The sequence below is a fragment of the Pteropus medius genome, unplaced genomic scaffold (assembly GCF_902729225.1).
Source record: "Pteropus medius unplaced genomic scaffold, Ma_sr-lr_union100, whole genome shotgun sequence".
Taxonomy (NCBI): Eukaryota; Metazoa; Chordata; class Mammalia; order Chiroptera; family Pteropodidae; genus Pteropus; species Pteropus medius.
The window spans coordinates 12,515,139-12,529,837 of NW_024340701.1; the positions used below are offsets into that span (position 1 = coordinate 12,515,139).

The window sequence follows — 14,699 nt, forward strand, 5'->3', positions numbered from 1 at the left end:
TCTCTCTTTCTTTTTGTATTGTCTGACATCAAACCTCCCCTAGGACCAGAATTCATGTGAGACTGCAACTCTTTCCTGGAACCCACTACAATGTCAATTAAATTCACCATTTTCCTCACTAGACTCTGAATTTTTTGAGGCCAGGGACTCTCGGATCCATCACAATCCCGAAAAACTGAAGAACGTGCTCCTTCTCAAGTCCATGTTGCCTCACGACCATCCTACCCATCTTTCCATTCTACCATGCTATCTTCTGCTCTCAGCTCTGGTGCAGCATGTTCCAGGTGGCACCATTCTGTCCTGGCCTAGGCATACCCACTGACATGCTCACCTTGGATTTCTGGATAGAGGGCCATGTAAAGCAGACCCCAGCGCAGAGTAGTCGAAGTTGTCTCCGTTCCAGCAAAGAAGAGGTCTAGGGTACAGATGATGAGATTTTCCTCATGAAAACTTGTAGTAGTATTGCCCTTATGCTAGAAAACACCAAGTTTATTAGTTTATTCAGAGGGTTCTTGGTTGCCACCACACAGGGGCTTCATCCTAGGGAGAGAATGTGGAAGGAACGATCCCTAGGAGAAACGGGCTTTGCCTTCAGTCTCCTTAGGAGGCAGAGTCTTATTGCAGCAATATCATTAGCATTGTCCTGCCCCAAGCGCTAGAAGCTTTTGTTAGTTTGGGTGGATGAAAATCAAGATAACTAATTTTTATGCCTATAATTTTGGAGAGGCTATTAGTACAGTGGAAAGAAGCTATTAGTACAGTAGAGAGCTAGATTTGGGTTCCAATTTTAGCCACAACGTTCACTATCTCTGTGACCCAGGGCAAGTTACTTAACCTCTCTGTGCTTCAGTTTCCTGTTTTATAAAATAGGAATAACAAAACACACCCCCAAAGATGACATTATGTAATCTTTGATGAATCAAAGATGAATCATGTAAGATGCAAAGGGCACACAGCAAATACTCAACAAACATTTATACTGATACTATAAAGAAAAAACTGAATTCCTCTTATGTACAATAATTTTAATATCTCTCAGTTAATCTTTTCCTTCCAGGTGAAACCTCTCTAATTCCATCAACCATTCCTCATGGCATTTCATCATCTTTACCACCTTCCTCTACAAGCTTCAATTTGTCAACGTTCCTCTTAATCCGTGGTTCCATACCTGTACACCATATAGCAAGTGAAGTCTCCTCTGAGAAGAAATCAATGCTTCTATTAATATTATGACAATAAGGTGAAGTAAGAGAGGAGATGAGAAAGAAACCTATCATCCTGCCAACTTCCACAGTAGGAAGAGATAAGGTGATGAGTCAAAAATTATGACACTGATGCAGTGATATATATTAATCAGAAGAGTTATTGTGTTATAAGCTACACATCCAATTAGGCTTTCCCCTACCCTGTTTTTCCCTATAACTTTGGAAAGTGGATCATATGGGGTCCCACTCAGGCCTTGAAGATAAACTCAGGCATCCAGTTCAGCTTTATTTGCACTCTACTCTGGGGACTGAGGGAAGGAGTAGGTAACTGGGCACAGTTCCAACTAATAATGAGACAATGCTTTGAGGCTCAGTTCTTATTTTTCCTTTTTCTGATAGCTCCTTCATATAGCTCTTTCATATAGCTCCTTCAGGTATGGATAGAGGGTAGAGAATAGAAGTATAAAAGGCAGTATTTGGGCATTCCCAAAGCCTCAAGCCAAATACCATGGAATCCCTACCTTTATTTCTAATTGCCTCATCCATCCTGGCTTAATGCTACTCTTCTACTCTATGAAATACTGCTTCTATGTTTACTTCCCTGTGATAGGTTGAATAAAGACCCACAAAGATGTCCATGTCTAATCTCTGGATCTTGTGGATGTTACATAGGAAAAGGGACTTTATAGATATGACTAAGTTAAGGATCTCGAGATGGGAAGATTATCTTGAAAAATCCCAGTGGGCCCACTACAATCACAAGAGGGAAGAGGGTCATAAAGAGAAGATGTAAGGATGGTAACAGAGAAGATGCTACATGAATGACTTTGAAGATGCAGGAAGGAGCCATGAGCCAAGCAATTCAATATCCTCTGGAAGCTAGGAAAGGGAAAGAAACAGATTCTCCCATACAGCTTTCAAAAGAGCCAGCCCTACAAACACATTGACTTTAGCCCAGTCCAACTGCTTTCAGACTTCTGATCTGCAGAGCTGTAAGAGAATAAATGTGTGTTGCTGTAAGCCACTAGGTTAATTTGTACAGCATCAATAGGAAATGAGTACATCCCCATTTGTTCTTTAAAGACAAAACACAGGTAACAACTTTGGTTTCCTCACCTTTTCTATTTCCTTGAGGTATGCATCAATAAAGTCTCTTGTTTGGGCAGGATCAAAATCTCTCTTGTGGTTTTCAATTGCACAGGCAATAAACAATTTCAGTTTCTCCCAATTGCTAAAAACTGTTTGGTGAGGTCCAGGAAGGAATTTCATTATCCTTGGAAAGATATTGTAAAACTAATCGAGAAAAAACAAAACAATCACAGAGACAATAGGGTGCCAGTTTTCCACTTTTTAAGACAACAGAAACGTTTTATTCTAGCTCTTGTTTGCTTACACTTAGATCTTGACTCTTTTCTCTCGTCCCTCTTTTCATCCCTCCAGCAAAGCATTTCAGCACTCCATCCCAAATATGTCCAGTTTTAGACCACCTTTCGCCACCCCAACTGCTTTGCCATCTTAGCACAAACTACCTTTTCTTATCTAGATGCTGTAACAGCCTCTGTTCGATTTCTTAACCCCATTCCCAGGCTATTTGCCAGAAGTGAGCATGTAACAGTTTAATCAGAACATTGCAATTTTTGGTTCTCAATTCTTCAATGACTTCCCATGACATGCAGACAAACTTCTGCATCGTTCTCTGGGTATATAAACTCTCTGTGAACTGGCTCCTGCACCCACCTGTCGTATCCTTTGCTATCACTCTCTGTCATCTTACTTTCTCCAGTCTAGACCCATTACTTCTGTAATGACACCAAGAATGTCCTTGTTGAGGACTTCACATTTGTTATTCCTTCCATCTAGAACGTTCTTCCTCTGAAATCTGGAGTTCCAGCACCTCACTTCACTAATGCTGCTTAAATGTCATCCACTTGGAACAGTCTTACTTGATGATCCTGTAAGTGGCAGCATCCTCGCCACTCTCTTTCCATTCCCTTATCTTGTTTTATTTTCCTTCATGGCAATTATCATTATCGTGTGTATATATGTTTATGTGATATATATGTATGTATATATGTATATAGATGTGTTTTATATATATATTTATTAAGCATATATATGTATTTGCCTGTCTCCACTATGGGGGCATCTCCATGTGGGTGAGACATTGTTACCGAAATAAAGTAGTTTTGAATATATTTTCTCTAATAATATCTGGTAGAAAACAGATAGCATAACATAATGGTATATCACCTAGACTTAAGACATGACATGTGTTTGGCTATTAGGTCTGCTGCTTTCTAGCTATAATACTTTGGAAATGATGATGATGATGATGATGATGATGATGATGATGTAAATTGTTACCCCTTAGTATAACTATCTGCCAATGGGGACCCAGAGTTATTCTGGTGACCAAATGACGTGGGATCCATTAAATACTTAACACAGAGCCAATGGACCACTATCTGGACTTGCTTACACACTCCCATATCTGCCTGCACACGTCATGATGCTTTATTTCTTTAAAGGATTGTTGTGAAAGTTAGTTGAGATAAAGCATGTTTAGCTGTCCATCAAAGTGCCTGGTCTATTTTGGGACTCCAAGAAATGCTTATTACCCTTACTCTACTGCCCCTTACTACCCTCCGGGAATTTTTTTCCCTGGGGAGAGTCAGCTGGGTACCCACTGAACTCTCATGACTTCCTAGATTCTGTCTTAATAGGAAGGACAAAAATGGAACTACTGAACTGGGGACTACCATGACTAGAAGTGAGAACAAGGACTTAAAAAATAACTTTGGCAATAATAATAATTGCTCACATTCATTATGTCCTTTTCATGTGCCAGTAATCATGCTAACTGCTTTACCCATTTTGGTGTGATGGATCCATAAAGCTCTAGGCAAGGATGCTTGGCAGGAGTAAATAAAAATAAATCCACTTCTAGATACCAGACAAGTGACCTCAACACTTGGGGCCAATTTTTCCCAAAATTGTCTTCCAAATCTAGAAAAGTGGCTGAGAGACCAAGAAGCTGAATAGTTTTCGACAGACTTATAAGCCTCAAGGGACAAAAATGGAGTGCAGGGCTGCAAAGTAAGGGGTGAGGTTTGAACCCCAAGTATTTTTATTCTACGAAATTAGGATACTGATAAATTCCTGTTGACAGACATGTAAATAGTGGAACCACTTTGGAAACCTCTAGACATCTTTTATGTCTAGGTATGTATGTGTGTGTGTCACACACACACAATCAAGAGAAATGAGTGGATGTGGCTACATGCACAATTGTATTAGAATGTTCATGGCAGCTTTATTCATAACATCCAAAACCTGGAAACAACCCAAATGTCCATCAACAGAGAATAGAGTAACAAACAATGGCATATTCATAAAATGGAGTACTATTCAGAATTTTTTTTAAAAGAGCAACTAACACAGGATGAATCTCCTAACAATCTGCCAAAGGAGAAACCAAGCACAGAAGAGTACTTCTGAGGGAGGAGAGAGATGGCTGGGTTAAGGAGGGACATGGAGAGGAAAGGTTCAAAGGCAATGACACTATTATGCTTTTAAAATAAAATAACATAGAAATAAAGATGTATGCAATGCAAAGTTTATGGCTTTACATGACTGTTAGAAATGTTCTTTTTATGTAGTAAAACATTTACTATATAATATTTATTATCAAAAACACTAGAATCACAGATTGAATTCAAGTAAGTTTGTGTTGAAGTCAATTTAAAAGGTTATATTTTAGCTTAAAAAAACCCATCTGTGTCTGACATCAGACCCAATATCCTTAACCAAGGTATAAAAAAAGAACTCCTTACATGGCACCACACTGACGCCTCCAGATGTGTGAGCTCATCTAGCATCTTCAGCATTTCTTGGAACTGATAATCCTGGTACTCAAAGCGCTCCCCAAAAGTGATGGAGCAAATAATATTGGAAACTGCATTGTTGATCTTCAAATGTGGGTTAAAAGGCTGTCCTGGAGGTGAAAGAAAAGATGAATCTTTCAGATTGGTTTGTTTCTGTTCTCTACTGAGGGTCTATATGACAAATGACATACCAAGTACAGAAACATCTGAGACTCTGGTCACAGCACTGTACACGGGGTATGACATCCAGCAGGTTGTCAGTCAATGCCTGGGAAGTCAAACTAATGACCAGGGTTTAAAATCAATAATGTATATAATGCCTGTCTTCTTGTGCCTAATTTGAGAACTTCATGAGGGCAGAGTTCTGGTTAGTTGTTTACATTTATATCCTCAAGGCCTAACACAGTGCTGGGCACATGATAGGCATTAAAAGTAATCAATGAGTATCTGTTCAGTGAATGAATGAGCCACAGTCTCTTACACTTGTCCTAAGAAATACTCACCATTCTCCTCTTCTATTGCCTGGGTGAGGTGGTAGGCCTCCTCTTGCATGCGTTCCTCTAAGCTCTTCTTTCCTAAACCAAAATTCCTCAGTGTTGTCAGGGCGAACCTTCTTTGTTCCTTCCATACCTGGCCATTGGACATAATCAATCCTGGGAAAAAGAAAGCAACATTATAAAAAGAAAGCCAACAAATGGACGTGTATCAAATAAAGGGATGGATAAGGGCATTAGGCATTTGAAAACTATTCAGAGAAATAATCCTAAAGCAATGGATACAATCACTAGCATGTACTGACAACTTGCAATGCCAAGCACTTTAGTATTTTTTATGCATTATGTAATTTAGTAGTCACAGAAACTCTATGAGGTTGATACAATTATTACCCCCTTTCCATTTTGCTGATGAGAAAACTGAGGCACAGGAATAAAATAAACTTTGCAAGGTTGCAGAGTTAATAAGCCACTGAACAGGCAGGCATTCAAGTTCAGGTATGCGTGACTCCAAAGCCCATACTTAGATTACTAGTGACATAAGGAATATTTAAATATTTATATTATGCTATGTACTAAGAATGCACTCATATGTAAGACACTTGTTAGTATGCACTCATATTCATACTAATGGATTAAGAGGTAAGGCTTTTAAAGTCACAGGAGAGGTCCTATCTAAGCTGGTTCCTAATAGAGGAAGAAATGACTGAAGAAAACGAAGAATGAATATTCCATGCAGGCAGAGTCAAAAAAAACCATCTTGGTGTGTTCGACAGACCATCATTTGTTTTATAACACAGGTAAGTCTACGCTCCTTTCATTTCTTCATTTCTAGAGCACCCTTCAGCTCCTTTTAATATCTGGGTTTGGCCTCCACTGTCTCAATGAAATGGCCTTTCTTGCTGTAAAATCCAGGGATACTCTTCAACCTCATCTTACTTAGTCTTTCAGGAACATGAGACACTTTTTTTTCTTGAAATTCTTTCAACAATACTCAGGATACCACACTCTCCAGATTTTCTTCCTACAGCAGAGAACTTCTCATATCTTTCGCTCATTCACCTTCTTCTACCAAACTCTGAAATGAAGGAATTCTTCAATATAAGGCCTTCTATTCTCATCCTATACTCCATTTCTTGGAAATCTCATCAACTCCTAAAATTTTAAATAATATTAATAATGACCATCTATTTCTGTCCCTGAGCTCCAGACACATATATACAACTGTCTGCTTGATTTTGCTAACTTAAAGGCATTTCAAACTCAGCATATCCATGATTGAATTCATGCTTTTCTACATACAACTCCCCACCTAAGCCAAACCAAACACGTTGTCCTCCTCTGAGTGTTCCTTCTTTCCATCATCTACTCATTTGGGTGTCTACCTCAACACTTCATCCTCCCTCCATCTAGGTCACCATGTCTTATTGGATTTACCTTCTGAATATCTTAAATCCATGTACCTTCACTACCACTGTCCTACTTTAACCTACTATATTGTCATTTCTTGTCCCTTAACCCTAGCCCAAGCTATACCTTTCTTTAACCTAAAATGCTACAATGCTCTTAACCCTAGCCCAAGCTATACCTTTCTTTAACCTAAAATGCTACAATAGTCTCTTGCTTCCTTTATTCCATTCTCTCCAGAGCAGCCCAAATAAGTTTTTAAAATATACAGTATAAATATGATGATTCCTTTCTTTACTGAGAACCATTCAAGAGCTTCATTGTTATTAAGAAAAACGAACATCCTTAACAAATATTTGCATGAACTATTCCTGGCCAAGCTTAGCAGTTTCATCTCCATTTGATCTCTGTCCTTGCCACATTGGCCACTTTTTTTAATTCCTCAAGTTCACTGTCCTTCTTCCCACCTCAGAGACTTTTTATATTCTATTCACTCTGTCTGATTGCTCCTTCACTTTATTAAATTGTCATTTACTTACTTACTTTAGTTTTTTCCTGAATCTCAGGACTAGAATAGATACTTCTAGTAGGTGCATCCTGCACTTATCTTCATAATACTAAGGCTTTAAATTATTATAGTTAATTGATAATGTTTTTCTCTCTGAACAAAATTTGACTTACCTAAGGACATAGAATAGTTTGATTTGTTCTATTCACTGTTATATCATCGATGCATAGCACTGCACTTCATATGGCAGATAATAAATACAGTAAATGGATATAGAGTTAATGGATAAAATATTTCAAAGAGGAATCAGGAAGCACCTGAAAAAAATGCTTTAATAGAGTAATAGACTTGAGTTTTTCATTTAGATTTTTAAATGTTTAAGTTTAGTTAATGATAATTTAATGTATTCATGCTAAACTGTTCTAACATAGACTAGAAGGCTCAAGATACCTTGTATGAAACAGCCTTAATGATAAAGCATAAAGAACTAGAGGAAAGAAGAAGGAATTACATAAGCAGCAGAAGCAGATTCATGTCAATTTTCCTGCAGGAAGAGATTTGGAATGGGAAACCAGTAAGAGTGAATATATCGCCTCTTTCTCCGCTATCATCGAATGATGGGTTACTTGCTTACCAAAGCATCTGGAATGAGTTCATGCAGCAGATGCAGCTTTTCCCAAATCCCTGACATTAGGGTTGACCCTGCCAAATCCTTTGAGAGAGTGCCTTCGATAGGGAAGTGTGAACATCCATCAAGATTTTATATTGGGTTTGGTCTCTGGGAAGTGTTGGGAATTACAGTCACGGAGGCACCTTTAATAGATCTTAAGAATATTAAACATACACATCTTACATCGGTCAAGAAACTTACCACAGTTCTTAAAGATACGTTCTCGAACAGGCATTATGGGGCGGTTCACAAAGTTTTGTTCCTTGTGGACAAGGGCTTCTTTGATTAAGGGCAATCCAGTTACAATAACCGAAGATGTGTAACCAAATTCCAGTCTCATAACATTCCCATATTTCTTTACATACTGAAAAATAGTTAAATAGTCATAGTTGAATATACATATATCTCTGTGTCCAGGAAAGAAAAAAGTGCGCACAGCCAGGGGAGCTTGTATCGAGGGCAGTATGTGTGTGCATGCGTGTGTGAGAACTTCTCGGTCTGTTGGAAATGTTTCTCCCTGTTTCCTTTTCTCCTCTCCATAAGACTTGCATTTGATTTACTGTAGGATGTGAACATACCTTATAAAACATTCATCCGCATAGTCAACCTATATGAATTGAGTAAACATCTACCATTGCCCTAAGAATGAGTTATGAAGATATAACTATAATAAAATAAACAAGGTCTTTAACCTCAAGCATCTTAGAGTTTAGTGAAGGGAGAAAATTCAGCACATGTAACTGACCATGAGAAGGTTGAGATCTGTTTAATGTAAGTCTAGTGTAGCAAGCATGGACTACTTAGTAAATCATATCTGTTTAACAAAAAGAGAATGTCCCCTCCCTTGACATGTGCTAGAAGATCGAAAATTCATTATAGGGCTTGGGCCAGATGTGGAGAAAAGCACTCTAGCTCTGGAGCTGTGTGCAAATTTTAGCTCTATGATTCACTAGCTGTGGGCTCTTGAGAAAGTTGTTTCACTTTTTTTAGAGACAGTTCTTCAGCTATAAAAGGGAGAAAATGATGCTTCCCTTAAGGGTTCTGTAAGGAATAATGAGAGCAGCAGTGTGAAAGGCACTTTGTTTTCTGGTAACTGGCACACAGTCATTCAAGTCTCTGAGGAATGAACGGGCTCTGTGTGCAAAGGAATGCAGATGCGTGCTCATGGCGACAGAGACCAGAGCACCCAAATGTGTGGGAGGAAGGCACTCATGGTCACAGACGGCCACGTTCACTAGGTATCATATGAAGTATCCTTTACATTTTATCTTATTTAATCTCACAGACACTCTCCAGTAATAATGATTTTCTTCATCTTTCAGAAAAGGAAAATGAGTCGTAGCCAAAGTAACAGCCAAGGTGACAAAAGCTACTGAGTAGTGGAGGAGATTTGTCAGGAATTATGCAAGATTCGAGGGCAAGAACATGAACCTGAGATGGCGCCAGGACCTTAGAATTTAGTGGGAGTTAGAGTGAAAGTGAGAATGAGACAGGGGCAGGGAGCAGAGAATGGAAGAGTGTGTGGGTATGTCATGAGCATGCACAAAGGTGCACATATGTGCAAGATGGGATATATGACAGTGAATGGTCACCAATTCAATCCTGATCTGTCTGTTCAAGAGACAACTCTCAGAAGACCTGGCCTTTTCCTTTTGTCTACTGGGCTGTTCCTAGCTGCAGGCAGTGAATCAAATAGAAGGGTTCCATTTCCCCCAGGTGTCTGTGGCCCCTCCTCCCTGATTTCCATGCACACCCATGTCGCCCTTAGTGCACTGGACCTCGTGACCCCCATCAGAGTAAATACAGTGGATTTAGTCTCATTCCACCATCCTGCTCTCACATGAAAAACTGAGCCTGAATTCAATTTCTCCATTGTTCATTTGGCCCAGAGTCTTCCATCAATCTTTGTTCCATTCATCTCTGGCCCAGTATGCCCTATCTTGTTAGAAAAGGCAGAGCCAAGGATCTATCTCAAACTGATCTGCCTCTAACGTATATGTCTTTGCTTTTAAGAAATGGCAGGGGACGGGTCCATATTAATGAACTAGATCTTTAATTTCATCTTGCTGAATGCCAATGTTTTGACGAACAATTACACTCTTGAAAAAAATTTCAAAAATAGAAATTGTTAACACAGAAACAGAAAATGGATTTAAGAACCAAAGAGACATTTTAGAGCTGAAATATAAAATAACCTAAACAAAAACTCAGATTAATCTCAACTGCAGATTAGTAATTGAATACAGATCAATAGAAAGTATCCAATCTGAACAACACGGAGACAATAGATTGAAAAAGAACAAAAACTGAGACTCAGAGACCTATGTTAGTATAATGAAAGATCTAACATTTGTGCCACCAGCGTCCAAGAGTCCCAGAGGAGAAGAAAATACATGTAAAGTTGAAAAAAAGTTGAAGAAATGGCCGAAAACATCTCGAATTTGGTGATAGACAAACTTACAGATCTAGATTGAGTCAACCCAATAAACCCAAAGAATCCAACATAAAGACATATCGTAATCAAATCTCTAAAAACTAAAAACAAAGAAAAGTTCCTGAAAGCAGGCAGAGAGAAATAACTCATTGCTTATGGGAAAAATCAATTTAAATGACAACAGATTTCTGATCATAAACTACAGAGGCCAGAAATAACTAGTACAACATCTTAAAATGTAGACTGAAAAAAACTGTCTATGTAGAATTCTATATCCAGTGAAAATGTACTTCAGAAAATGGAGGTGAAACAGGCATTGTTAAATGAAGGAAAGCTAAGAGAATATTTTTGCCAGCAGACCAGCTCTAAAAGAATGGCTTAATAAAGTTTTTCAGATAGAAAGGAATGACAAAGGTAGAAAACCTGGAACACTGGAAATGAAGAAAGAGTAACAGAAAGGGTAAACAAATGGGTAAATATAATAGACTATTCTTTTCCTCTTGAGTTAAAAAAATTGTGTTTGACAGTTAAAAGCAAAATTATAATATTGTCTGACATAATTCTTTATGTTGTAGAGATAATATTTAAGACATTTATATTATAAAGTGGAGAGAATAAAGGGACCTAAATAGTCATAAGATATCTATATTCTACTCGGTGGGGTAAAATGTTCAAACTAGTAGACAAAGAGCTGTATATGCATATTGCAATCTTTAGAGCAACCACTTAAAACAAAATACAAAGAGATACTCAAAAACACTAAGTTAAAATTGAATTCTTAAGATATGTTCAAGTGGCCCACAGAAAGACAGGAATTGAGAAACAAGAATAAAAAAAACAAAGAAAAATAGAAAACAAATAATACAATGTCAGACTTATCTCAACATATAATTACATCTAAATTCACCAATTAAAAGAGAATAGCAGAATTTTAAAAATGACCCATTTATATGCTATTTATAAGAACGCATTTCAAATATAACGATATAAGCTGGTTAAGGTAAGAATGGAGAAGCATACACCATGTAAATACTAACAAAAGAGAGCTGACATGGCTATATTATACCAGATAAAGTAAAGTTCAGGCAAAGAAAATCATCAGGGATAAAGAGGGACATTATATAATAATTAAAGAGTCAATTCACCAAGATGACATAACAATTTTAATGTGTATGCATCAAAAGAAAGAGCTGCCAAATACATAAGGAAAAACTACCAATATCGACTAGAGAAATAGACAAATGTGTAATTGTAGTTGGAGACTTCAACATGACTCTCCTAATAAGCGATAGAATTAGTAGATAAGAAGTCAACAAGGGTACAGAAGAATTAGATAACATGATCATCCAATAAGGTCTAACTGACGTATTAGAACACTGCCCAGTGAAAGCAGAATACAGATGGCTTGAACAACGCCAGGGTTAGAGGCCTGGACCTGCTCCACACAAAACTAGTACACATTTTTTTCAAGTATGCATGGGACTGTATCTTGGGTCATAAAGCCAACCTTAACATATTTTAGAAAATTCAAATTATACAAAGTATGTCCTCTGACCAGAATAGAATCAAACTGGAAACCATTACCAGAAAGAAAACAGGAAAATGTCCCAATACTTGGAAATTAAACAACACATTTCTTAAGGGTACAGTTTCAGGAAATTAGCTTTAAAATTCTGTGACTAATCCTGTTAGCATTATCAACTGGGTGTTTCTCTCAGAAGGTGATAAAACCTTCTCTATCTCCAACTTGACTCTAGGAATGTGTTTAAAGTACTCCAGTCATTTCTAGGGAAAGGGGGACTAATATTTTTAGCATGTCTACTATAAGTGGTGTTATATTGACCATTCACTGTTTTATTTACAACCATCTTGCACAGTGTTGTCTCTCAGCAAGGTACCTGTGCTGAGAAGCAGGAGACCAGTTGAGGATTCTTCAGAAAGTGTTGGATGTTGGAGAAATTTTTAAGGAATTCAGAGTGGCCACAGTTAGGGTGTCCTGATGGGAGATGATTACAAAGACATGGCAAGAGTCTGAGTCATAAGGGTTCCATGTGGCTCCATAAGCTGTCTGAACTCTGCTGAGGAGTCTTAGCAGCCAGAAGCGCTAAGAAAATTTAAATTGAGGGATGATATTTAAAAATGATTACTTCAGGTAGAAAAGGCCAATCAAGAGAGGCTCAGTCACTGTGGTAGTGGGAGCGATTCAGTTGGAAAGTGGTGAGAATTTAGGTAGTATTATCATTTTACAAATGGGAAAATGGAACGTCTGAGAAAGTATAGTGTTTTTTTCCAGGATAATAATATTAAAGAGGACAAGGTAATCATATTACAATAGGATGTTCTCATAATATTTAACAAGGCACACAGTTAAATAAGTTGAAGAATGTAACATGTCTAGCACAGTTAAATGGTACAGTTAACACTATTTCACCTCGAGAAAGAGCAGGTGGAGTCATGCCAGTTTACGCTGAGGAAAACAAGGCTTTCCCAAGGGTTTACGAAGGCATTTGCATTAGCGCTAGGGCAACCCATCCTCGCGCCCCTCCGTCCCCGGGATGGCCCTTTTCCTGCGGGTCAGGGATAGAACACGCGACCCAGCACCTTCACCCGCTCCTACCTGCTGAAGCGACAGCTGTGGCTGCTCAAAGTTCAGTTGGAAGAAGTTTCCCAAGATGGGCAGACGCGGCGGGCCCGGAGGATAATTGTTTTGACGCCGTGTTTTGAAGAAATGGGCAAGGACCAGAAAGAGGACAGCACCTAGCAGGAGAGTGCAGGGATGGAGGTCTGTCCAGACGGCCGCCGCTAGGGACCCCATTGCCGCGAACATGGCGCGGACATCCACCTGCTCTTCTGAGGTTTGAACTGGCGACAGTCCTCGCCTCTCTTTATTGAGCTCGCAGCACTCGCTGGCCTGCCCCGCCACGCCACGCCCTTCACGCCAAGGCGTCCTGCCCCTGACCTTCGCCGGGGAGCGCCTAATCCTGTCCTTCCACTTTGGTCGCCTGGATTCCTGCCGCTCCCTTTGACGCTTCCCCCACCCTCCTCAGCCCCTCTCCGCCCCTTCCCGCCAGCCAGATGCCAGGCGCTGTATTTTCCGGACAACCCGCACGAGTCTTGGAAAGTCTTTCTCTGAGACCGTTGGGGCTCTTGGATTTATGATTTCAATACATCGTAGAGCTCCACACTCATTTGAGCTCCGTATTGAGAACCGTACCTGGTAAACAGTCAAGCTATCAGAAGCGCCTGACGCAGAAGCACCTGATGTTTCTTGTGTGTTTACTATATATGACAGGCAGCGCACTCATGGTTTTAAGTAAGTTTCTTCGTTCTGACAAAATTTGGCAGACGCTCTTCTTAGTCCCATCTTGTAGTTGAGGAAATAGTGACGTTAGATAGCAAATACGTGGTGAATAAATGAATCCACCGGTCTGCAGAACATCTAAAAGAGGTCGCGTATTTGTAACCATTCTGGGGATTTAAAAGCATTACATCAAAGCTCCTAGCGCCGACCTTAGTCCTTAATAGGTGCTTAATTAACACTGAAGTGAAGTGTCTTCCCAAAGTCCAGAGAAAGATACTAGTCAGGGCTTAGCTTTTGTCTTTCCAGCCTACAGCTTCCTAGCTTACTCCAGTTGTTATGCATTCTTACAATATTGCAGATATGTATATAAATATTATTTTATAGTATTATTATACAACTGCTTAAAAAAAAAAAAACAAACCTCAGTATTATGTGTTTGAGATCTATCCAGGTTAATATATGTGGCTTTAGTTCATTCATTTTAAAGGCTAATTAGTATTCTATTATTACACTACAATTTTTTAAATAAGGGTATAATTGACATGTGATATTAGTTTCAGGTGTATAACATCATGATTTGATATTTGTATACATTGTGAAATGATCACTACAATAAGTCTAATTTCTGTCACCACAGTTATAAAAATGTTTTTGTGATGAGAACTTTTAAGATCTATTCTCTTAGCAATTTTTGAATATGTAATTCAGCATTATTAACTATAGTCGCCATGCTGTCTGTCCATTACATACTCAGAACTTATTTATCTTATAACCAAAAGTTTGTACCTTTTGACTC

General features: G+C 38.8%; 1 protein-coding gene across 1 annotated transcript in view; it reads right to left on the reverse strand.

The window, feature by feature from the left end:
- CYP2J2 (cytochrome P450 family 2 subfamily J member 2) overlaps positions 1–13,634 on the reverse strand; it is a 22,628-nt gene extending 8,994 nt beyond the window's left edge. Inside the window, exons 1-6 of the mRNA XM_039887763.1 lie at positions 13,220–13,634; positions 8,370–8,532; positions 5,593–5,742; positions 5,039–5,199; positions 2,322–2,498; positions 332–473 (exon numbers count right to left, since the gene is read on the reverse strand). Coding sequence (XP_039743697.1) covers positions 332–473; positions 2,322–2,498; positions 5,039–5,199; positions 5,593–5,742; positions 8,370–8,532; positions 13,220–13,429 — 1,003 coding nt within the window. The 5' untranslated portion in view covers positions 13,430–13,634. The remainder of the gene's footprint in view (positions 1–331; positions 474–2,321; positions 2,499–5,038; positions 5,200–5,592; positions 5,743–8,369; positions 8,533–13,219) is intronic.
- Positions 13,635–14,699: the final 1,065 nt, after the last annotated feature.